At 41.2% G+C, this 25372-nt stretch overlaps 1 protein-coding gene across 3 annotated transcripts in view; it reads right to left on the bottom strand.

Moving 5' to 3' along the window:
- Positions 1-25058, bottom strand: part of TCF7 (transcription factor 7) — a 111517-nt gene extending 86459 nt beyond the window's left edge. For all 3 annotated transcript variants that reach the window (XM_024205832.2, XM_024205833.2, XM_024205834.2), the window contains exons 1-3: positions 24861-25058; positions 24642-24708; positions 23842-23948 (exon numbers count right to left, since the gene is read on the bottom strand). In XM_024205832.2, coding sequence (XP_024061600.1) covers positions 23842-23948; positions 24642-24708; positions 24861-25058 — 372 coding nt within the window. The remainder of the gene's footprint in view (positions 1-23841; positions 23949-24641; positions 24709-24860) is intronic.
- Positions 25059-25372: the final 314 nt, after the last annotated feature.

The raw sequence follows: 25372 nt of genomic DNA, 5'->3' as shown, positions 1-25372 counted from the left end.
GTAGGAACAAGCAATTATATAGACTAGCTTCATGCACAATTAGACAATTTCAGAGAAGAATCGCACTTTAACACATCACTGGGCCAATTATCATGGAAACAAAGTAATCAAGCTCCTAGCCATGGAAGGCAGCATGCTAAAATAAAATTCAATAAGCTATATATGAGGCCAGGTTTTGAGTAATGACCTGACCCCACTCACTGCTTGCCTATATTTGAATGCACACTTACTGCATGATGTAGAAACCAGATTTTAATCCAGTTCCCTTTCCCATCACTATATTGGCTCTGCATTGGCAGAGACTCAAAACACTTACAGGTGCCATACTGAAACTTCAAAAACTCTCAACTAGCTGTATTGGCTATGGAAGGAGAAATAAGAATGGGAACACTCAGAGGAGATCTGCAACTGTCCGCATTGCTGAGCAATTGTTTACACGTATTGTTGGCACAACATTTCATTATTGGATCAGGGTGGATTAGTTAAGCTTTCCAGCGCACTACACTGACTATTAAGTTGTAGATCCCCTAGACTTTTTAAAACGTTCAATACACTTGAAGCTTGTCTTTAGCACTGAGACATCATAGTAATAATGTAAGCCACATGTGTGCATTTCGGGATAGAGTGGTATACATAGAGGAGTAAACAGTGGGGAAGAATACATAATTTCTTTTCTTTTGGAGCGCTTTGTATGCCTGGAGACCTGTCGGAGTCAGTCAGTGGGGACTGTACTGGAACGAGCCAGAAGCTGGGTGTGGTGAGCACTGGGTGTGCTCAAAAGGCAGTCAGAAGCTACCTGGGAAAACTCCATTGAAGGTGAGGGGCGTGGCAAGTGACTGTGAGAAGACGAGACTCATCGGCTGCACCGCACTAAGACACGAGGTGTCCACTGATGATGCCAGTCCATTTGGATCCAGACGGTGAGACGGGATGAGTACTCGCCCCACGAGAGAACTAGAAGGAAGTGTATGTGAGGGGGTACAAGTAAACATTCCCTCAACGTGTTGTCACAGCAACAAGCGTGGAAGTTGAGGTGAGAAACAAAGGGCTGTCACACAATAGTTGCTTAGGAGAAATTCACAATCAACTTCAATATGATTTGTAGATGACTTTTATTTAATGCTGGTTTTTTTCCTCTAAGAAATTGTGTCAGTCTCTTTCTGAAGTGTAACTCTATAGAATATATCTTCGTCATGAAAAGCCTGAGCTCTGGCCTGTTAATCAGGAGACAAGTGCAGGGGAATTCAGCATATCTTGTCACAGCATACGCTCAACTCATTGGAGTCACTCTGAGTTTAGGGCACTGAATATCCCCTAATATCAGAAAGCTTAAACACCATATTACATGCATATGATACTTGTGCCACTTTATAAGCGATGGGTGTCAAACCCATTCTGTGGCGGCAAGATATAGGCACAGATTGTGTGTGTCACTGGGCCATTCCATCCTGGCTCTGCTGGGGTAGCGTCAGCTGGGTTCCCCCACACAGAATTCTCTGCTCAGTTGGGCAGGGGCTGAGTTCTCCTTGTGCTGAAACAGACCCTAGCTCTCATGAAGACAGGAACTGATGGTCCAGGGACATGGGAAAGCCTAACCTGCCAAAAGAGGAGGGGTGATGATAGGCAGCTCGTGTGTGATCACTCCCTGCCAATACCAGGTGAGGACATGGGGGGGAAACAGATGGGTGTGCCTAGGGCTCTGGCTGGTCTTAAACCATCCCTGTGTGAAGAAGGCCACAATTCCATTTTTACTTATGGTCCTCGGAATAAATTAAGGACTCCACATTCACCTCAATCCACAGCACATCTCCCCAATGTCCCTAAAAATATGGCTTTGATGTTGTAACTAAACTTTTTAGTTGCCCTCCTTATTCATTATATGCATTGTTGTCACATTCTGCATCGCTCAGTAGGAAAATACGCTCTCCGGAAGGAGCACTACTATTTCTTCCCTTTGGTTCTCTTCCCTTCCCATCCTCCTTGCTCTACTTCTTCTTTCTGGGTTCTCTAGGGTGACCAGACAGCAAACGTGAAAAATTGGGACGGGGGTGGGGGGTAACAGAAGCCTATATAAGAAAAAGACCCCAAAATTGAGACTGTCCCTATAAAATCGGGACATCTGGTCACCCTAGGGTTCTCCCTCTGCATTTCCTTCCCTACAGCAACGTCCAATTCCCACCCTCCATGGTTGTGAGTTTTGCCTTGAGAAGGGTTCTTTCCTCCCTGCTTTTGTTTGTTTGTTTAGAAATAGCAGTGGTATCATACCTGGTTTTCCTGACTTAACTGAAGTTTCAGAGAAACTATGAGCTTTCTCAGCTCTTCATTGAAAGGGCGGGATTGCAGAATTTTAGCAAAATTGCCTTTTCTCTCAAGTGCTTCTCCAACAGATCTTTCCAGAGAAACAGAGTTTTTAATAGTCTGAATAAAAGTCACTCTCCTACACTCTCACTCAGTCAGGTTTTCACTAGCATGGTATGTGTGAGGGCATAGTCCTACCAGTCCCTTAGTTACCTTTACAATTTTCCAGACAAAAACAGGAAGAGGTAAGACCTGAATTTCTAAAGTATTTTTTTTATTTATTTTGAAACACACACCCCTGCCTGCACCCTCCTCTCTGCTGCTTTGTACAGCCTAAAAAAGCAAACTAAAAACAACCGAAGGGGGGCACTCTCCCTTTTGCTGGTTACCTTTAAGAGAACAAGCACTCCTCTGCACGGTGTCAGTCCTCTTGGTCTTTACGCCCCTACAGGTCTTGCTTAAACATACAAGTTGCACCAGTTTAACCTAAATTGGTTTAAAAATTATTTCATTATAGTGGTGCAAACACCTGTGTGGACAACACTTATAACAGTTTAAAACTCAGTTATAGTGGTCTAGCTTGCACCTGGCTGTTGTCTACATGGGGACATGGCATTGGTGTAAATCAATGTGTGATTTTAAAATAAATTTAGTTAAACTGGTGCAAAAGCACATGTGGACCTGTGTATTTTGGTTTAGGGCTCGTCTACATTACCTGCTGGATCGATAGGCAGCGATCGATCCAACGGAGGTCGATTTATAGCGTCTAGTCTAGACACGATAAATTGACTGCTGAGCACTCTCCCGTCAACTCCGGTATTCCACCAAGGTAAGAGGCGTAGGCAGAGTCGACGGGAGAGCGTCAGCCATCGACTTACCGCAGTGAAGACACTGCGGTAAGTAGATCTAAGTACGTTGACTTCAGCTACGTTATTCACGTAGCTGAAGATGCATAACTTAGATTGATTTCCTGCCCCCCAGTCCCCCAGTGTAGATCAGGCCTTCGTTTAAGTCAATTCCTGAAACTGAAATAAACCTGGTTTAAACCAAAATAAAAGTAGCCACTGAGCAAGTCTTTTGCACCAATTTAAGTAAATTGATTTAAAAACTGATTTAAGTTAAGCAATGCAATTTCTCTGTGCAAGAAAGGCAAAGGCCTTGTAGGTGCAAGCTAAATCTATAAAGACACGTTTAAATTGATATAAAGATGCCCCCACACAAAGCTTCACTAGTTTAACCAAATGGTTTAACATCACACCTTTAGTTAAACTGGTGTAACTTTGTGGGTAGACGAGGCCTTTGTATACAAATTAATGATACTCTAGATTTTTGTATTAGGAGAGGGACGACACCCCCTCAAGGTTAAGTTGTACTTGACTCCTTTATTCTCCATTCTTCATCAGTCTACTTGGAATTCTCTGCTGGCAAATACATGGCAATGGGCCCCATTTGCAAGATGTATATTACATCAATTATATTTTTTCCCATGAAATAACATCACTGTGGGCCCAATACTCAGCTGGTGTGAACTGGTGAAATAATTGGAGCCACACTGTTTTACACCCGCTGAGGATCTGGTCCACTGGATTCTGTGTGATAGAGCTGCATACCTACAAAATTTCTTGACCATGAGTTGAAAGAAACAGGAATTTGCTGCACGAAATTGGTAGACCTTAACAACACACCAATGCAGACTGCAGTTTGGAAGGGGGTGCAGGGGGAGAAAGGTCTTTGAGTTTGTATTTAAGTGTAAAATTGCCAATGCCAATCACACACTAAAAAAAAACAACCCACTGGTTGGCAGCAGCACTTAATTTCTTAACTGAAACTTGACCAGCCCAACTGTGCCCAAATGTTTTAATTTGCCTACTGCTACAATATGCAAGGGAATTGGCAGTGATGTATTTGCAATTAAAACCAAAACTGGCACAGAAATTGCAAAGCTGGCAGAAGAGCTAATCTGCCTGCCATGATCACAAGATTAAGTGTTTATGCATTTGCTAATTACCAAATACTTAGTTCAGAAGGACTTATAAAACAAAATAGTTACTGGGAACTGCATCCATGAAACTAGCCCATGTAGGGTCCATACATGCCACTTAAGACACTAGTTTGTTTGGGGGAGGGGAGAATGCAAGTGGAATGGCTGTGAAAGGGGAACTCCATTTCATCTGCACACCAGGATGGAGGGGAATGATTAAACTTGGTGCCAGTCCTAACTAGGCTGGAAGGGATGGGATGATGGGGGAAATTGCAGTTACGTGGCTCCAGCACCCTATATAAGTAGCATGAGAAGGGTGACTGAAAACACCACTCAAACATATAAATTACAGCAGCATGCATGGATGGGGCCCATAGCCTTGCCCTGGGCTTGGGGTGTGGATTATACAGGCTTTATGGGTGAAATGACTGTCACCAATAAATAAATTAGCACCTAGTTATTCACAATCCATCCATTCCTCACATACTCAGAGCCAAAGAGATGTTGAATGTGCTTCCATTAGGTTCAGGAGGACCAGCAAGTTACATTCCATACTGTATGTTGTTGTGTATTGCAGCTAACCATGAAAGACACCTCACACACATATTGCCCATGCAAGAGGAATCTTACAAGTTATCATCAAAAAAATGGGAGGGGGTGGGGAAATGGAGAGAAGACTTTAAAAAAAAATCACGTCAGTATGAACGTGTTAGAACTATAATAGCCTTATCCTCTCCAGCAATGGCATGGGGCACCATGAAGAGCAGCTCTCAACTAAGGGAAGCAGATTAAGGAGACTATTGGATAATATGGTGGTCCCAGAACAAATGTAGTAAAGCGAGGGCTCTCTGGTCTGCCTGATGGATCAACAACAGTCTCAGTGAGGAAGTGCAGAGGGAGTTTAGACAAGGATTCCATAAAAGTTAGGAAAGAAAGAAAAGACTGGAAAGTTGGCAAGAGAGAGCACCACTGCAAGAGATACAAAATGCTGCACATTAGATAAGGAGAGTGAAAGCCCTGGAAATGGGGTATTATGATTTGAAACCCTTGGAACTGAAAGACGGAACCTGAGGTGAGATCCAGACTTTCATTGTGCTATTTACAGATCCCAGAACAACTTTGTTTAGAAAATAACAGAACACCACTAGCTGTCACCTTCAGCCCCCAACTAAAACCTCTCCAGCGCATCATCAAAGATCTACAACCTATCCTGAAAGATGATCCCTCACTCTCACGGATCTTGGGAGACAGACCTGTCCTCGCTTACAGACAACCCCCCAACCTGAAGCAAATACTCACCAGCAACCACACACCACTGAACAAAAACACTGACCCAGGAACCTATCCTTGCAACAAAGCCCGATGCCAACTCTGTCCACATATCTATTCAAGTGACATCATCATAGGACCTAATCATATCAGCCATGCCATCAGGGGCTCATTCACCTGCACATCTACCAATGTGATATATGCCATCATGTGCCAGCAATGCCCCTCTGCCATGTACATTGGCCAAACCGGACAGTCTCTATGCAAAAGAATAAATGGACACAAATCTGACATCAGGACACTTTAACCTGTCTGGTCACTCAATAACAGACCTGATGGTGGCAATTCTGCAACAGAAAAGCTTCAAAAACAGACTCCAACGAGAAACTGCTGAACTCGAATTGATATGCAAACTAGATACAATCAATTTAGGCTTGAATAGAGACTGGGAATGGCTGAGCCATTTGTGGTGTTTAGATGGATACAACACCATTACAAACATTGAATCTATCTCCCCTTGTAAGTATTTTCACACTTGCTTCTTATCAAACTGTCTGTACTGGGCTATCTTGATTATCACTTCAAAAGTTTTTTCTCTTACTTAATTGGCCTCTCAGAGTTGGTAAGACAACTCCCAGCTTTTCATGCTCTCTGTATGTGTATATATATCTCCTCAATATATGTTCCATTCTATGCATCCGAAGAAGTGGGCTGTAGCCCGCGAAAGCTTATACTCAAATAAATTTGTTAGTCTCTAAGGTGCCACAAGTACTCCTGTTCTTTTTGTGGATACAGACTAACACAGCTGCTACTCTGAAATCTGTTTAGAAACTGGCTGAAAAAACAGTATTGCACAGGAGAGAGAGGACAGAATAATAAGATTGAAAAGACATTCATTATACCTTACTGAATGTTCTGGGACTAATGAGTATGTAAGGAATGCATGAATGAAAGGCTGTTCCATTTGTTGATCGAACCTTGGGTGCAGAATACATGGAAAAGATTTCTGTGCGTGTTTTGTGTTTATGAAGCCTTTGCAGAAATCACTGTGAAAAGAGGGAATGCTCATGGAAGTCCAGAAAGACTACTGGTGGTTGACTGAAACACATGGAGCCTATGCTTAGTTACAACCAAAAGACCATAATGGGTGGACCGTGCCTGTTATGCCCAGAAGAACATGACAGAATGGGCCCAACAGGGTAGAGGTGGTGAAAGCATTTGAGGAAGAACAATAATATTCAGGCTATCACTGGAGCTGGCAAAGGGATGAGCTCTGATGAAATTCTGAAGTAGCAATGGCTTTGCTTGGCTCTGCTGATGAGGTAGGAAGGACAACTTTTAATGCAAATGATGGGTATTCCACCCAGGTACCTATATGGTGCAATTACAGAACCAGTTTAAATAATTGTTCCTGGGATCATGGAATGTCACATTTCAGGAAATGGGATCCAACACATTGCTCGGAGAAGTTAAGTGTAATTGAGATAATTAGAGCAACATGAAGCATGAGTCAAACTGCTGAGTAGAGCAGTGCTTTAAAACTTGATTCGAAGCGGAGTTTATGCATCTCCATCTGCAAAACGAGGGTGTCTTAAACAAGACTGAATATCCTTAAAATCTGTGCTCATCTCTTAGTACAGGGGTTCAATACATGGGACTCAACACAGGGGTAAATGGGTGAAATTTAAATGGCCTGTGATGTACAGATGGTCAGACTAGATGATCTGATAGCCCCTTTTGACCTTAAACTCTGACTTTAAAGCTGTTGCTAGTTCCAAGAGAGATATAAGGAGGACACTCATTTTTAAAGGAATAATTCAACCGCACTTTTCTGAAACACTACTTAGGACCAAATTCCTCTCTCATATCCACATGGGAGTTCCTGATTCTGCATCTGTAGGCAGACCCGGATATCAGAGTCAAACTCTGCTGCATGGATCCGAAAGGAGAGTCTTGCCTTTTACAAGACACACACACATTGTCTTTTTAAAGTAATCTACAAACCAGTTCAGTAAAAGCTGACTGCATTTGTTTCCACACTGTTAGTTCTGTCCCAAAACTCAGTCCTGGCAACACAATGTTCCACAATAATCAGCCAAATCTTCCCTTCCATGGCTGCGCTCCTAAACCTCCGCAGGGTTCAGCTCATTGAGTTGCCACCCTGTTTTCCCCTCAGGGGAGGGAAGGGCTGCAGCTGCAGACGAGGGTATCTTCAAATCATATGAAGGCCAAAAATCTGTGGGGAAAATCTGGCCTCAGACACACATCTTGGGGGCAAGCCTATCTGTACTTCTGTCTGGGTCGCATAGCTTTTGGCCACATAACTTGCCTGTGCTGCTTCTGATCTCTTGGCAGGGCGCACACCTTACCGCCCTTTGTGCAAAGATACGATGGAATGGAAGATCCTGCTGCAGGAAGCAGCATTAATTTCTGCTGGCTTTTGTGGGTTACCAGGAGAGCTGCTGCTTATGGCAGCTATTCCCCACCCTGACACAGAGACGGAGAGGTTTTAGAGTAGACCAAGTAGACTTCTCTACTCCCCTTTCTGCAAATTCTAGGCCATATCTGCTGCTTGGCTTCCTTCTGCACAGCATCTGGCTAAATGTAAACAGAAATTTGAGGATATAATTGTGCCTGGGATGTTCTTCAGAAAAGAAGCAGATAATTCTTGTTACCTAAATGAAAATAACAGCCATGCTTTTATTTAGAAATGATACAGTCTGTACCTCCCACTTTCTGCTGCTATGAAACCTGCGTGGGGTTTGGGAGAATTTTGCCATGGACAAATTCTGGAGTGTCACTAAAGCTGGCTTTGGTTGATTCCTCCAGCGGTCTGAACTGTGGGAGCTCTCTGGGCCCAGACAAGAATCAATGTGCTGCGACTCAAGAGGTGTCAAGCAATGCGCAGACAATCTGCGTGAACACATGTGTGCCTGCATGCTCTCACCTGTCGCTCTTGGTCTGAAGAACAGAGAATTAAAAGCCAAAACATAGGCATGATTGATGGCTTTAATATTTTACAAACAGACGTGCTAACAAGACTCACTTATGCAGCCAAATAACTCCTAGTTCCTTCATGTCTTCAAAATTTGGTTTATATCCAGTTGACAGAGTCCTCTAATATTTTATTTTCATTATAAACCTTTCTGTGCCATATGAAAGGATCCTATTTACTTCTGACTTTGCCTCAAGCCATTAACTGACAGATTGGCTGCTAACTACAGTTAACAAATGATTTCCCAGAGATTACAGTTTAAGTAAAAAATGTTCCAAGTTAAACAGGCTTCTTTACAACAAGGAATTTGAATTATGCATCCAGAGGTTTGGTACATGTGTCCAAAAAGTATGTAGTACAACTGTTGAGGTTTTTCTCATCAGCATGTTACAAGCTGGTAAATAAGCAATGCCACTTTGTTGTCAGGTTAATAACACGGATTTGTACAGTGCATGTATCTTATAAAACATTTTGGGATCACACACTCACAACAACATTTCTATCCAGCTACCACCACCTTATGGAATTTATCATTTATGTTGGAAAAGCTATTTGTTTTTTCAAGTGAAACAAAATGCCCATTGCCTGGGGGGGAACAGTGGTTTGGAGCCACCTGCAACTTGCTGAAGGATTATGAAGTTACAATTTGTTTAATATTCAGAAATACATACCGTAGAAAGCAACAGTAGGGTTTTTTTTTAAAAACCGTTCTGAGTATTTCTAAAATGCCCATCACCTTAGTAGGCTGACAATGGGTTTGGGACAAGATATTTGTTTTTAAATTTGACATGGCTTTCCTTTCAGTGCTTCCGAAACACCTTATAAAACACTGAATAATTAAACCTCAAGGAAAACTGAGGCACAGAAGTAAAGACCAAATTTCACAGAGGGAGTTAATGTCAGAGCTGGGAGAGGACACAGGTTCTCGGACTCCCAGTCCTGTGCTTTATTCACAAGGCCATCCAATTTCTCTTCCACAAATCTTGGTAACATCCTTCACTACTTACATGACTCGAACATTCTCCATTATCCCATATACAACTTCTATACTAATGCACATTCATTAGATATTTACATGTTGTGCCTATCAGGCAAAGCGCCTGGTGCCCTACATCAATAAGATCACCCAATTACAAATAAATAAATATGAACACCTTACTAGAACCTAGATGCTATACACAGAGGGTCAAATCCAGCCTGGTGGAAGCAGGCACAACTCTTTTGAGTGTGTTTCATGGTTGGGATTCACAGTTCATGTATTTGGCTTTTGCATTTTTTCTCTAACTTGTGCCAAGAGCGACACACCTAGCAACCATTTTGAAAGTCATTGTATGAATGACACCAGCTTCTGTGCTGGACACCTCTGCCTGCACACTTACTGAAGCCAAATCTGGTTTCATTGTTTATCCTAGTATGCTACCTTAATCCCTTAGAACATATTTTTCATTTACATGCACTTCTGTTCTTTCCCCACAGTCTGTGAAACAGTTTTCACTAGTCCTGCAAACATCCACAGTTCTTTGCAAGAATTGGACTTGACTTGGCAATAACCATGGGTTTTGACTGAATTATAAGTTGTCACAAACAATTTGGTTTCTAGTATTTGAACAAATGGACTAACATGTGACTTCATTATGCAGGCCTATAATGTAATCATCATTGGTCTCACCTGGCAATGTTTTCAGGTGACACTTTTGAATGTTTTGCCATCCTTTCCATGCTCCCAGTGGATTGTAGATCTTCACTGCTTCCAGGTCTGCCCTCTTCAGCAGTGTGGAGGATTCCACCCTTTCCAACTTCTTTGCAATACCAACTGCTTCCATTAAAAATTTGGAAATGGTGCAACCACCTCCTCCTGCTCTGTCCAGGTTTCCTTCCAGCTGAGGGATTTGGGCACCTTAATTATCTCCATTTTACCAGAGATTTCACTTTCTTCTGACACCATATAATAACAGTGTGACACACAAGTGTTGGTAAAAGTCTGATCTTCACTTCCTCCCTCCAGTCACATGACAGAAGTTAGTCTCTGGGGCTGGATCTCAACTCTTTGTTCAACTGTAACTTGTATACCAGATATGTGGCCACCTCCCCATCAAGTATCCTGTGTCAAACAATTTCTACTGTTTGCTTCGTTTCATTTTTTTAAGCCTGTGTGTGAGGTGAGCAGGTTGCACAATCATTCTACTCTATTTGTCTTCATCATGGTAGCCAAAAGAGTAACTGTCACAAAAGTGAAGATCAAAGTCTTATTTGTGAGACAGTTGGCTCTAAGGGTATAATGCAATCCCCTGTGTTAGGTGGAATGTGTTTAAAACTGCTCAAGTGCTTATTAGTTTGCAATGGTCTCACCTGCTAGTGGCGGGAAGTCTAAAAAAGGAGAAATGCAGTGGTGTTGTAGCTGTATTGGTCCCAGGATATTCGAGAGACAATGTGGGTGAAGTAATTATCTTTAATTGGACCAACTTCTGTTGGTGAGAGAAGCAAGCTTTCAAGCTTATACAGAGCTCTTCTTCAGGACTTGAAGAAGAGCTCTGTGTAAGCTTGTCTCTGTAACCAACAGAAGTTGGCCCAATTAAAGATATTACTTCACCCACCTTGCCTCTTCAAAAAGAGAGAGAGTCAGCTATAAGGCAGTGGAGTAGTAGAGGCCAAAGGTGTTTAGGTTTTTTAAACCAGAAAATCATGAGTTAAATTCCCACCATGCAACATAGATTAGGTTTAGCCAAGACCTATTGTGTTCATTCATATATGTGGGCTGGGCTTAAATCCTTACCAAAAATAATGATGTCTCAATTTTTTATACAGTGTGCAGTACTATAGGGACCTGATCCTCTAGGCACCATGGCAATACAACTAATGTAATTTTAAATATATTACAGTCATACCTTTGCAAGCAGGTTTACAATGTTTCTAGTTACACAATAATGTCAGTCAACGCCAAACACTGAAAACTGTAATTTCATGTAATGAGCAACTCTCTCTTCCTTTTAAATGCATGAGTAAAATTGTCTCTACGTTAACTCTTGCATTCAAGTGCCACTAAGAACTTCCAATATTCAAACGTAGCACCAATCTAACATGTATTCTTTAGTGGGTTCTGCTCATAATAAGTACCCCACAAAGTTTCCCTGTACCAGGCCAGTGGAATGGCAGGAAAACTAGACACACTTATATTGCCAAATGTGACCTTGGTCTCAGCCATGAAGTCAGGTTGTGAGTCTTTTAAGGAACTACATTAGCAACAGCTAACAGTTATTTGATGGCACTTGATTCTCCAAACTTACTGAAGGCCTGTAAAAATTCAACAGCTTGAATAAAAATTGTAGACAATGTTACCACTGGAAAGGAACTCTGAAGCTGGACGTGGGACAAGATTTACCCTTTAAGTTAAAACGCAATTTGAAGGCTGAATAAAACTCCCACCGTGAATCACTTAAACTTATATTTCCTAAAGACTTTGTCTACTATGCCATTAGAACCACAGTTACATCTGATTTGAATGAAACTTCAGACGTAATGGTTTTCATGCTAGCTATATAATGCCAGCTATTTTCATGCCAGCTATGGTTTTCATGCCAGCTATTTTCTTGAACACCCTCTTATTTTGTTTGATATCTCCAAAGCTTTTCTCCCAATCCCATAAGCAAACTAACTTTTAGGGAAATAAATAGTTTCCAGTGGGTTTAGAGGAGACATACAGTTAAAGGTAGGGATGGGCTTAAGCCACAACATTCAAAACACCCCCATTCAAAATTTGAAGATTCTTGGATCCATGGTCCAGATCTCTACTTACAAAAGAAAAATTAAATTACAGATCAACACCTACATTGCAAACTTTTTTAAAAAAAGAAAAACCCTTAAAATAGTGAGGATTTTTTTTAAAAACAGGGGAAGTTCAACTTGTAATGTAAATTGACCTAACTTATTGTTTTCCCTGGAGCTATGAGAATTTACATTAGCTGAGGATCTGCCCCCCACATTCCAAAGTTTGGAGATTATAAATTCTCAGGCTTCAAGGCATAAGCCAAACTCTAACTGATGAGGTTAAGAAGAAGCTTTCCTTTTGGACAAGTTATTCCATAACTGCCTACTGGTGACTTCCTTGCACATTCCTCTGAATACTAAACAACATGGTCTGATTAGGCATGGCAGTTCTTAAACCTGGAGCACTAGGTAAGAATATAAGTTTTGACAGCCACACGTCTAAATATCAGGCAAGTACATGCTTTGCTTCTATGACAAACTGAAAACTTAATACACCATACAAGAAAAATATGACTGTTTAAGGAAATTATATTGACAATGCCTGTGAGAAGAACTTCCCTATTGAGGGGGAAAAAAGAGAGGAATAATTCAGAAGAATGGTGAAAGGAGAACACAACAGCTGATGTTTTCAAGCACTGAGGCTGTCAAATTGATGACAGGGAAAGAGTTTTCCTGTGAGAAAGCAAATCTCTACTGATTACCCATTTTTTCAATAAAACTAGTCAGAGGAGCAGGAATAAAAGCAGAAAGAAAAGGCAATAGATGGAAGACTATTTATGGGACAATAATGTCCCGTTGCTAAGTGTATTCAAGTCAGAGCACTCTGTGGGTGTGCATGCATGTGGATTTCAACGCAACTATTTCATGATTGCCGAAATTACTACTAGCCAGCATCCTCTGTGAATGGCTATTTTTAGGACCTAGCTTTTCATGTGGTATAATGATGTGGATTTTACAAGAGTATTTATAATGTGTTTCATATGGTGTAGAGTCCTGCTCAAATTGCTTTGTATCAGAGAAAATTTAAGAATTTTTTTCATTTCTTACTTTATATTATTGCTTCTGCTTCAGATTTAGGGTTAGTATTTGTGATAAGTGACAAAATTGGTTGTCATGGCATTTCATCAAATCAACTCACGAGCCCAGAAAACGTTAGTAGGGACCTGAAAATCTGCTTGCCACTTAGTGTTCTGATTTCAAAGCCCACATTGCCACCTGTTGTAAGTTATGGCATGAAACCACAGTCCAAAGGCCAGATTTTGATCTCCATTATACCAGTGTCAATGAGGTTATGCCTGCCAGTGTAACTGAGAGCAGAATTTGGTCCAATATCTAAACAGCAAAGTCATATTAAAGAGGTTGGATGCAGAACATTTTCCAGCAGGAAACGACTTCTTTTCTCTTTCAACTTACATGACACAAAAGCATGTGCTAGTAATTTCCAGGATGCAATATTTTATGAGATCCAAATCATTAATCGTTCCATGCCATAGAACAGGAACTAATTTTCACTTGGTAGGCTTAGGAGATTTTATCTCCCAAACACGAAAACAATATCTGTAGGACCACTCTTCTGTTAAAACACTGGTTCATTTCAAGAACCTTGCGTGAAGAACATCAACTAAACAATTATTTTAAAAACATGCTCATTTTGTTGCCCTTTTGCCGAGTCAATAATATTTTGTGATTCTAGCCTCTCACATTTTCCTTTTTGTGTATGTCACATCCCAGAAGAATCTCTGTTTCCACTAACATATGCCATTCCAAAGAATAAACCACAGGAGAAAATAAATTCAGCATACAGCATAGGGTTTGAATCACGTTTTTAAAAAATATACTTATTTGGTCAGTCCATGATTACTGTGTGGCTCTTTTACACAGATGTGTATTTTGTGTATACAGTTCAAACGGCTCAGCGGAACAAAAAAGAGACACTCAGTGTTTTTTGCCTAACATTTGATCAGACTTCAAACTATTCTAAGTGGATGTGGAAAGTGCTCTGGATTAAAATATCTAGTTTTAGTTTGTAGTTAAAACCTCCCATGTTAGTTTTTAAGAGAATACTAATTTTGGGACCGAGTAAAACAAAATGGACCAGATTCTTTGGTGCAGCTGAGCTGTGCTTAGCACGGGACCAGAGGTTGGGGATGTCAGCCCTCTTAGTGACCCTTTAATCCTGAGCTTCTGGCCAGTTTGACAGTCTGGGTACCAATGGCGCCAAGAGGCCATTTTGTCAGCTGGGGCTTGCCAGAGTATGGATGCACGCTCCAACCATGACCCCTTTCCTATGTCACTGAAATACTAGAAAACAACTCTGATTTGGAAGGAGAGAGAAGACCAGGAACAATCACAAGATACTTAGATACCTAGAAACATTGCTGAGTGACCATTTACACCAATGTCATATTAACAATAATACTAGATCATCACAGAGGATTAATTAAGCCTTCTAGTCAATAATTGCAGCAAACAGTCAGTCATAGATCCTCTAGAGAATTTTTTTAATACTCACCAATACATATGAAATGACTCATCACAATAACTAGGCTTCGACGGATTAGATTTTTATCTGTAAATGTCAGTAAAACGTCAATTTCACCCCCCCCCCCCACAAACTGATGAAAAATATTTCCTCTGATGATTGAAATTTAGTTATAGGCAAAAAAAGAAAAATGCTGCTTGAGAAGTTAGTTTGATTTAAAAATATTTACTTGTACAGTTTGACATGTGCTGTTGACAATTTGTGTTTTAACAATTAAAGCTTTAACTTTTTGAATCTCAACATCTGTCATTAACTGTCTGCACCCCCATTCTGGCACCCTTCATAATTTCCAACAACTGTGAATTTAAATTGATAAAAATAAATGCATAAAAAAAAACCTGATATTAGCTGTTAAAATTATTTAAAAAAATTGAATTCTGCAAAGCCTATCAATGCAGCAGCTATCTCCTTTTAGAATCATCATGTTATATACATTTTATCCTTTGACACTTTCTAATAGTTCAACATGTATCACGTTTATATTTAAAAAAAATTATGCACCAAGAATATCCGTAACTCACTTTATTTCTGACTTGAACTAAACACTCCACACACTATATCAGGTGTGGAGAAAAGAGAAGCAGATGGGCTTCCTAACTAGAGGTACCATTGCTCAGAGCTAAACTACAAAGGGCCTGTTCAAAGGCTTATCCTTCCTGGACAGTCAACTGCTTCCTTCTCACTCAATGACTTACATCTACAAGTTAAGTTAGGTCCAGTTTCTGTCATCCTTATTCACATTAAGTAGTATCTCACTCTGAGTAATCCCACTGATTTCCATTAAACTACTCAGCTTGAGTAATGGTGGCAGAATTTGGCCCTCAGTAGCTTGGAGTATGGTGTTAATTCATAAACCTCTAAATGCAAACAGACAGAAAACAGTGGGTCTCTGCGGTGATTATGCGTCACATGGTGAGGAGAGACCAATGCACAGTCAGAGATATTTGGCCAATTTAGTTTAGAGGTGACTGAGAAAAGGCCTTTGGATCCTCAAGGCTCAAAAGTATATGATGCTGTAATTTCCTTTACAAAAACAAAGTAGGAGGATGTAATGCTCATAAAATGTACTGAACTGGTCGGCTTAGTCCTCAGTTTACGCACACAATAGTTTTGGTGCAGACAGCAAGAGGCGCCAAGCGTGCCTCAGCACTAACATAGCAGGGTGAGAAGACATTCCATTATCCAGATCATTCAGAACTTGCTGTCTGCTGGGACGGCTCACCAGTCAGCTCAACAGCAACAGTGGCTTTTATAATGCAGGCACAAGTCCATCAGGAACTGGACTGAGATGACAAACTGAGAGGAGTTAGTGCAGTGCCTATCAGATAGTAATGGTCTTTAGGTCTCTATGATCCAGCTAGCTTAGAATTAGCAACCACAAAGCGAACAGCTCTGTAGCCCATTAAAAGTCCTCTGAGTCATCAAGTCCTCCTATTGAACCTTTGTTCCATCTTCCAGATCCTGGAAGATTAATGAGCAAATATCATGTTATAGCTTTTTTTTTTTTTCTTGAGGAACTATTTGAAGGAAGACAGCATGAAAGAGCCCACGTGGGGATATTCATGAGATCCCACTGTAGCAGCAACACAGGACATTGTGTAGGCTGAGAACTTTCCCCTAGGATGGTGACTCCTTTAAGACTCTGACAAGAGTCATGTACATACTTTACTGCCTTTGTGACCTCCACCCACCACTGGTAAATTGAGGCAACAATATAGAGCACTCTTTTGAGAGATGCTGACAGTACCAAGAAAACGCACCAAGATAAAGAAGTAAGCTGCAGTGAGAGGCATAAAAAGCTAAAGAATAGCAGCAGAGAATAAAGGAATGAGTATTGTCTGATGTTGAGTCACTCTAAGCAGTCATGCATCACTGATTCAAGGTAGTAAGTGAGAGGGAAGTTGCAGTTCTGGTTGTGGAAATACAGTACCCCAGGAACCACTACAGCAAAGTACTTTGTGGATGGCCAGCACTACAGCGGAAGTGGCCCATTGCAGAATTAAAGCAACAATGAATGCATGAAACCCTTGGGGGGTTTCCATCTGGACTCATACCCAAGGCAGAAGTCTTGACTGAATGGCAGATGCACAGACTTTATTACAATTCACACAAACCCACTCTGTCCAAGAAAATGTCATTCATCTCCCTACAAAAATACTCACATCATTCATTTAAATTCTATATGAGCAGAGGTAGGGGACGTTGGATTATGAATTTCCTTTATTTTCTCTAAGGCCACAAGTGAATCACTGAAAGTGAAATGCTAAGTTGCCCTAAAGGAACTTTAAATGTGGTGTCACTGTAATACTTACAGTGCAAATGTAACCAGACAGAACTGTATAGGTGAAATAAGCATGAGTGATAGATACTTCCTTAAAAACAGCTGGTATGTGTCAGTGTACAACTGTAATCTGACATCTTTATACATAGACAGTAAGGATCAGACTTTAATCTTAGGTGTGCAATGCACATAACCGCACCTTGAAAGATCTGCTATACTAGCAGATTTTCTAAGATACACAGGGATACAAGCTGCTCATATATCTATTATTAAAATCTGGCCCAGCATAGATACACTATGAGAATAGTAAATATTGTCAGCCATACAGACGTGTTAATGCGTTTGCATGTTTAGTCACATACATGGTTACATGTACAGGTAAACAAGAGAAGCATTCTGCCAGCAACTCTGCACTGAGGCTTTCTATGTGAACACAGAGGTTTAATAGTGTCTGTAAGTTGACTGCAAAAAATTGAATGCAGGCAGAAATGTGTTAGTCTTGAGCTTGGAGCAATACTGTGTTAAAGATTTTATTTTTTAATATCAATTTGCAAAGAGCTAAGTGGTGAGTATTAGGCTGAACAAGTATGTTCCCTTGTTTCAGACACATTGTATCCCTGAAACCTAAAAATCACTGTGTTCTTCAAAGTGAAAGTTTCCAGGACATTAATCATTAACATGGATGAGCCTTGTGAATTTTGGTTTAGGTTTGTTCTTGTTTTTAAAATATTCACACAGCTGATTTGGTAACACTTTAACAAACAGCAACAACAATAATCCAACCTGCATGGGTGGTGACTTTAACACATGTCAAAATTAACATAATTACAACTAAATACCAGTAAACTATGTTCATGATTGATGCAACAAATGACAAGGTATCCTATTAAGGAATTGTTGTGGGAGGATACATATACTACACCCTTTAAACATGTGCATACAGCTATTCACAAGCAAAGAGAGTTATAGAAACAAATAAGTTTTTGTATGTGAGATTTTTCTTCAACTTTTTTCAGTCACAATTTTTTTAAAAGAAAGTTTTATTACCGGGGGGACAAAGGGCCATACCTTGTCATTGCTTCTTACGCAGAACTCTCTAATTTATTTCAAACAGTTCAATTATTTCAAGTACTGCTTCAAATACAATATGGTGGTACAATATGAATCCCCAGAAATTAAATTTTCCTCAGGATATGACCACAGCTGAACTAAACGTAAATAGAATACTTTGGAATCTCTGTCTCTTGGTACATTCGACCATCCAACATTTCACTTTGAATATAAAGAACTATTTTCACCCTCATCTGATCTCAAGCAAGGTGAAGAGCTAGAAGATGTGGTTTGGTCAGGGGAGAGCAAATTAGTCATCTGCTGGCCTGCTCGGATGTCCCTTGGCCAGGGAGTTGCTCAACTATCGCCTTTCCCTTCAAGTGACAGAAGCAGGATAACTGGTGTTGGCATCTGCAGGGGAAGAGCACTGTCCCACTAGTGCCCAATAGTGTGGCACCTACCGTCAAGAGAAACTGATTGAAATCATGATGACACCACCGATTTCACTCAGCAGCAGGCACTAGTGGTAAGGCACAGAGCTACTTTTCCTTTGCAGCTGCTAGTCTGAGCCAATCTATCTAATCAGGTATTTATATGGCCCTGAGCATCTAAAGAGATAGATAGTGACACATTATGATTACACTGAACCCAAGAAGAGTTTTGCCATTGATTGCAATAGGACCAGAATCTGCCCCTAACATTTTTTTAATCTCAAACCATTACAATATTTGCACCAATGGGAATGTGAACCCAAAGTTCCAGATTTAAAGTATATTTGAGTAGCTCATTGAACTACATTTACACATTATTTGTTGGCCACTTCTTGTAATACTTCTTTTCTGTTCATATTCTGGAAAGTTAGGGATCAATATTTTGCGATGTGATACTTTGGCACAGCAAGTGGAGGGAACTTGCCAGGAACAGGACATGATTTTCAGACACTGAGAAGGCAACTTTGCATCTCTGAAGGAAAGGCACTAAAACAGAATTTAGCCCTATCTTGTACTAGTAATGGAGGAGACACAAAACTGACTGGCTTGTCTAGAAAACTCTGGACTCCTCCCAGGTGAAATGGGCTATAGAGGATAATTCTGGGGAGGTTCTTTAGTATGTCTTGTTTGCTTTAAGGAGGATGGACTTCTTTTTTATACTGAGTAAATGCTAATGTAGTCTAAGGAAGCGGTTAGAGTTTGTGTAGCACTGCCTTCTACTGGATGGAAACTGAACTGGTTTGCCGTGTGCCATAGATGTCATACTGCTAACAGCTAATGGAGATTCTCTTTTAGGTCAAACAGATTCTGATATGATCACATGACTCCTGAGAACTGGGGCTATAGGCATATGCCTTGTGTGGCTATGCCTTAATCCAGCCTTGCCCAAGGTTGTATCCAAACTCCACTGAGAAAGAACCAAATCTGAGGAGCCCCACAGAGTTATAGGGTATTAGATTTTGAAAATCCATGCAATCTTCTGTCAATGGCATCTCACTGTGGTATCTCAAATGGGTGAAGCTTAGGATAGTACTTCTACTTTCCCCCTTTCAATTTGAGCTTTGGTTTGAAGATCTATTCTTAAGTACTTTTAAAGAGATTCTGTAGGGTGTTTGTTTTCCAAATAACTGGGGGCAAATAACTGAAGCCTCAGTTTGCTGGAGTCCAAAGAATGGGAAAGCCACTCCAGAGTCTTAGCCTTTGTATTTGAAAAGCATTAATTATTCCCTAAATTACCTGACAAGCCCACCAAATCCAACTGTGTTGCATGGAAAATGACGGCAAAATTTGGCCCCAGGAGTAGATGGTCTGATCCTGCCCAGTTAAAGTCACTGGGAATTCTGTCACTGACTTTAGAAGTGCAAGGTTGGCCCCTACGCATTCCACTACCACACAGTTAATTTCCTTATTTTATATTCCCATATACAAAATGCAGGAAACTTATCAGTGCTTCTGAAAACCTTTAACTACCATGCGCTACAAGATGTAACAATGTTCAGAAAACTCCCTCAGGCCTAAACTCAATTATACAACCAGAGCAAGAAGAAGATTTTAATCTGAGCAAAGTTTTAACATGTTTGACCTCTACTGTTTGTAACTACCTAAAAGACAGATGTAACTACTAAGGAGGCACCTTAATTTGCTTTAAAAGTCATTTGTACCATTTAAAAAAAGGATATACTTTTTTGATTTGATGTTTCATTTGGAAAAATACTTTCTGAACACATTCATATTCATTCATTGGAAGTTTCATGCAGATTTGTAACTGACAGAGTCTACACCTTCTGTTCTGGGAAAAGCTAGAGCTTTCTCAGAGGACGGAGTGCGGGATTAGTCCCTGGATACACATATGCAGCACCAATATTGACAATGCTAGTCCAGAACACCTTGTGACCTAATACATCCACAATCTGTGCAAAGCATGCTCAAGCAGGTATCAATATGATCGATCATAATCACATTAAAAGAGCCCTGTCGGTCTATTGCATGGGCAACCTGAATTTGGCCAGAGTGCCAAATAGCTGACCACAGGGTGCTAAAATTAGGTCTTTAGCGGGGGTGCTGGAGCAATTTGTATAATGGGGGTGCTGAGAGCCACTGAACCAAACTGTAAACCCCATATATGATGGAAATTACTTCAAACCAGGGGGTGTGGCAGCATCCCTAGTTCCAGCACCTATGGCCTTTAGCCACTATCTCGCTGTAAAGTGAGAGCAAAACCCATCAACCGGAGCATTCTACTGCTGGTGAACTCAAGCACCAAGTCACTTCTAATTCATGGTTCAAGAAAGGCACGGATGCACATAAAAATCAGGATTGGGTGCATTTCAATAAAATGTATATGTATATATGAAACCTACTATGCTATGAAGTCTTAACAAGAGATCAATTCAAGCACTCCTGTCTATTACTTCAGTTAGCAAACTACGACTGAGCCCTAAAGGAAACTGAAACACAACTGGGGCTAGTGTGAAAATAAATTTTAAAAAATTAATGTTACCACAGTTATGCTAAAGTTGTGACTTGTTCACAAAAGTAGAGGCACTCCAAACTAACTCCAGCCTTAATTCACAACACCATGTCTAAGTAAAGCAGGAATCTCCAGACAATATGTAATTTTATAACACACTATAGTGCGGGGGTTCAACTTTCAGCCTTAATTCTGAATGCTCTTGGATCTTTCCAGGATCTTTGATATGCCTGAGGTATATTTTTTTCAATGGTTTAATGAAAAAACCCTCTGACAGTTTGAAAAAGCACTGCCTGGCTCATTCTCTTTTTTCGGGGGGGGGGGGGGGGCAGGGGGGAGGGGCGGGGAAGATTACAAAATTCATCCCAGCTGCCTGCCTACAAATGTTCACAGGAAACCCCAGTTAGAGAAAGCACTTCACTACCAAGTAGATGCACTACAGTGATGTACAACCTCATTCTTCGCACATTAAAAGAAAACAAACTCCATTTCCTTAACCTGCCAGAATTTTAATTAAAAACACAATATTTTTCTTGGAGGACAAGTATAGTATCCCAAATCTTCAGTCATAATACTGATCACACAATCAGTGGGAATAACCATCAGATCAAGACCTACTTCTTATAGAACATGGACAGTATTAATATAATCACAAATATAGTAATAAAAGTACTTACTAGGTTAACTTTTGTATACGTATTTTGTATTATACGTATTGCACCTTCTTTACACTTAAAAAGAAGACTAGCAACTTCTCTTTGACTTAAGGAAGAACTCTTCCCATACTTCTTAAATAGATTGTAGATTTTGATATAGAAAATTAAATCACCATTTCGATCCACCAAACTTAAGGCATTGCACAATCTGTATGGCTTGATTTAAAAGATTTCCATTGGTTGTAATGGGCTTTGAATCATGCCCGCTCTGCTTGTCATTTTTCACTCTCTTGATTTCTGTACTGTTTGTTTTACTCTGTGTTCCTCCAACTGTAAACCTGTACTTTTTTACATTAGCGGTGGTGGGAGGTTCCTTAACTGGTTCACTAACCAAAAGCGTATTTCTTAACCACACTGCTAATAAATAGGCTGCCACAGTTTTAACCAATAGAATAAGATCTGCAAAGGGTTAAGATTGATATAAATATTCACAGACTTCTGAAGCATCTGAATAGCTCCTGTGCCAACACAAGTGACAGCTCATCCAAGTTCTGCACCAGGGAGCACAAATTAATGCCATTGTAAAAAACAGCTTTAGTATCACGCTTCAAAATGTGATAGTGAAAGAAGAGCATTATCTGTTACAAAAATGAGAGGATTAACAGGAACCTGGAGTAATGGGTAGGGGGATAGGAAGCAAGCAACGAGATGCATATACAATGCTCCATATTGGCACTGCCTGGCAAATGTATCATTTATTTTTGTACAATGAAGAAAATTACAAAAACATAGAGGCAGGTCCTCAGCTGCTGTATGCTGACTTTGGTGGAATTACAACAACTCCACCAGCTGAAGATCTGCCCGGTAAAGTGTAACAGCACTACAGACACAAGTAGATTTCAAAAATAACTAGACACCACCACTACCCTGCAAGCTAACTACTTTAAACCTTGTGATATTGCAATTGCTTGGATGATACACACAAACATTATTATATTACACCTTCACTCAAAGATTTTCATAGTACCCCACCACCGAAGCATTTTTCATAGCTGCAGTTTTTGTATTCTTACTTTTCCAGTGCACAAATGATCTGAAATTCTACTAAACTTAGTAGAATTTCAATAAACCTCAGGTTTACATTAAGGAGGTCAAAATGTATTCTTCAAAATCTTGTAGCAGTAAGATCAAAACTAAAAATGACAACCATAGTCTGTTCTCATTTACACAACTCCTCCACGTCCAGAATAATGGCTGAAACCCATGCAATCACTCCAGATTTACAGCAATGCTAAGGACGGCAGAATTTGCCCCTTTGTGTTTGTTAGTTGCAATTTCTGTTGGAAACTTTGCTAGAGATGGCTATGGATAGGGATTTTCTGCTAAAACCCCTCCCTAAATAGCACATTAGATCTCAGACTTCATTTAGCACAACTTACTGTAAGTATTGAAGTGTATCTAATTACTAGAACTTGATATTTCTTTGCAAAACTTCCGTAAAATAAAGATTGGAACAAATATTGCCTACTAGTCACATTAGACCTTTGTGTAGGACCAACTACAATTAATTAAATATGGTAAAACGTACATCAGTATGGAGATCATCCACCACTGAACCCTTTCATGGGCCAGGGGTGGGGGTGGGAGTGCAAAGCAAACCATTTTACAAGGGGAAGTTGATCTGGGGGCTAGATCCTTAAACACATACATCACAAATTATCATCTAATATTTAAGCAAAAATGAAGGGGGCATTCTGGAGGTAACTCTTTTTGTTGAAACACTGGAGATGAAACTAGAAGCTGAGGTGATCTGAAAAGAAACCGCTCTGGATAATTCAGAACTACACCACTGTCCTACGGCTGAGCATCATTTATCCTCTCTGATCTTTTTCCTTTCATTTCTTTAGGCCACCGTCCTAGGCATTTTAGAAATAATGCTACATCATGTCAGTAAAAACACTGGCATCAAGTGATTGCATGGCAGACAGCAATATACTTCAATTGTGAAAGGTTAAAAACTTCTCGAAAACATGATGAACTCACCAAAGGTGACATAGATCCATTTGGCAGATAAGGGTCTGAGAGCATTAGAAAAGGGTAGCCAGAATAAGCAGATCCTTTGTACATCCCCGTGTCCTGATGCTTTATACCTGTTAAAATTAAAGTACTTCATTAGGACTTGCCCTGCAACAGGTCATTCCTCTGCCTGTGCAAGGTGCTTGTAGTTTGCAAACAGAACATTCCGTGCATCATATATATTTTTGGTGCCTTCCCTACTAGTAGAATTATTGAATGTGCATAGTTTGCCCTTAGGACTAATAAACGGACTGTATTTTCTATCTGTGGGACTAGCCCACCCCCATCAACAGCTCTGACTTGGCTTTAGTAACAAAGCCAAATAAAAGCTCGTGCTCAAGGCTTTTCCCTTTCGGGTGAAGCACATTTCACACAGCAGCAGTATTCCTGGGCCATCCACCCTGCATCGCCGCCGCTTTGCAAAACTTGCCTCCCAGGACCCCACCAAGAGATGAGCAGATCAATAATATTTCAGACGCTGTGAGAAAGGGGAGGATTGTTTACACATTAAATGTCAAGGGAGTGACTAAACCCCCTTGTGTTGTGGCAATCCAATGTATCAAGCACGCAAGGGCTTCTTCATCTGGCGAATCAAAGTTCCTCCCTGATTTTTTTTTTTGTCTGCTCTGATTTATAGAAAGAAACCGAAGTTTCTCTTCTCTCTCCCCCCCCCTCCCCAGGACTCAGCGCATCACCCAAGTGGTTGGGGGTTGGGGGGTGTACAGAAAGAGGAAGGGCAGGAGAAATGAATGGTTTATGAAACTAACCATCTTCCATGTGATCCGGGAGTTTCTCCTGATAAACCCTTTGTGGATCTTGCACACGCCTGATCGCCTGTGGGGGAGGGAGGGAGAGAAAAGCACAGCAGGGGACGGGGGGCGGGGGGGGGGAGAGAAAGTTTTATTCATTGCAATAAACCAGAAAGAAATCGGCTGGAAGGAGGCAAAGCCCTTTGTGCGGGCTGGGGGCTGGCCGCGGGCTCTCACCTCCGGATCGGCCGCCGCGGCAGCGGGGCTACTGTTGCTCTCCGACTCGTTCACCAGCGAGGACTTGAGGTCGGCCAGATCGCGCTCGGTGAAGGCGTTTTCCTGGATCTTCTCCTCTTGCTCCCCTTCGTCCTTAAAGGCGATCATCTCGTCATTGGCCCCCAGGTCATCCCCTCCGCCGCTGCTGAGCTGGGGCATGGTCCCCACCCCCCGTCCCCGCCTCGCCCCTTCCGAGCCACACGGGAACTTCGCCGGCGGCAGCCGCTCTCCCCCCACCCCCCGAAGATCAAACCCTTTTTGGGGGGGAAGGGGCGGGGGCAGGGGGGGTTGCAATGCTGCAGCCTGGAGGAGGAGGAGGATGAAGCAGCAGCAGGATCCTGGGGCCAGCAGCAGCACCCCCCCTCCCCGCCCCCCCCAGCCCCCGGAAAGTTCAGCGAAGTAGCAGCCTGGGGTAGTGCAAGCCCGAGGCTCTGGCCGGGAGAGACACGGCTCTGGAGCGCCCGGCGCCGAGC

This window comes from Terrapene carolina, unplaced genomic scaffold (genome assembly GCF_002925995.2).
Source record: "Terrapene carolina triunguis isolate 2854851 unplaced genomic scaffold, T_m_triunguis-2.0 Scaffold629, whole genome shotgun sequence".
NCBI classification, from domain to species: Eukaryota; Metazoa; Chordata; order Testudines; family Emydidae; genus Terrapene; species Terrapene triunguis.
This window is presented reverse-complemented; position numbering and strand designations above follow the sequence as displayed.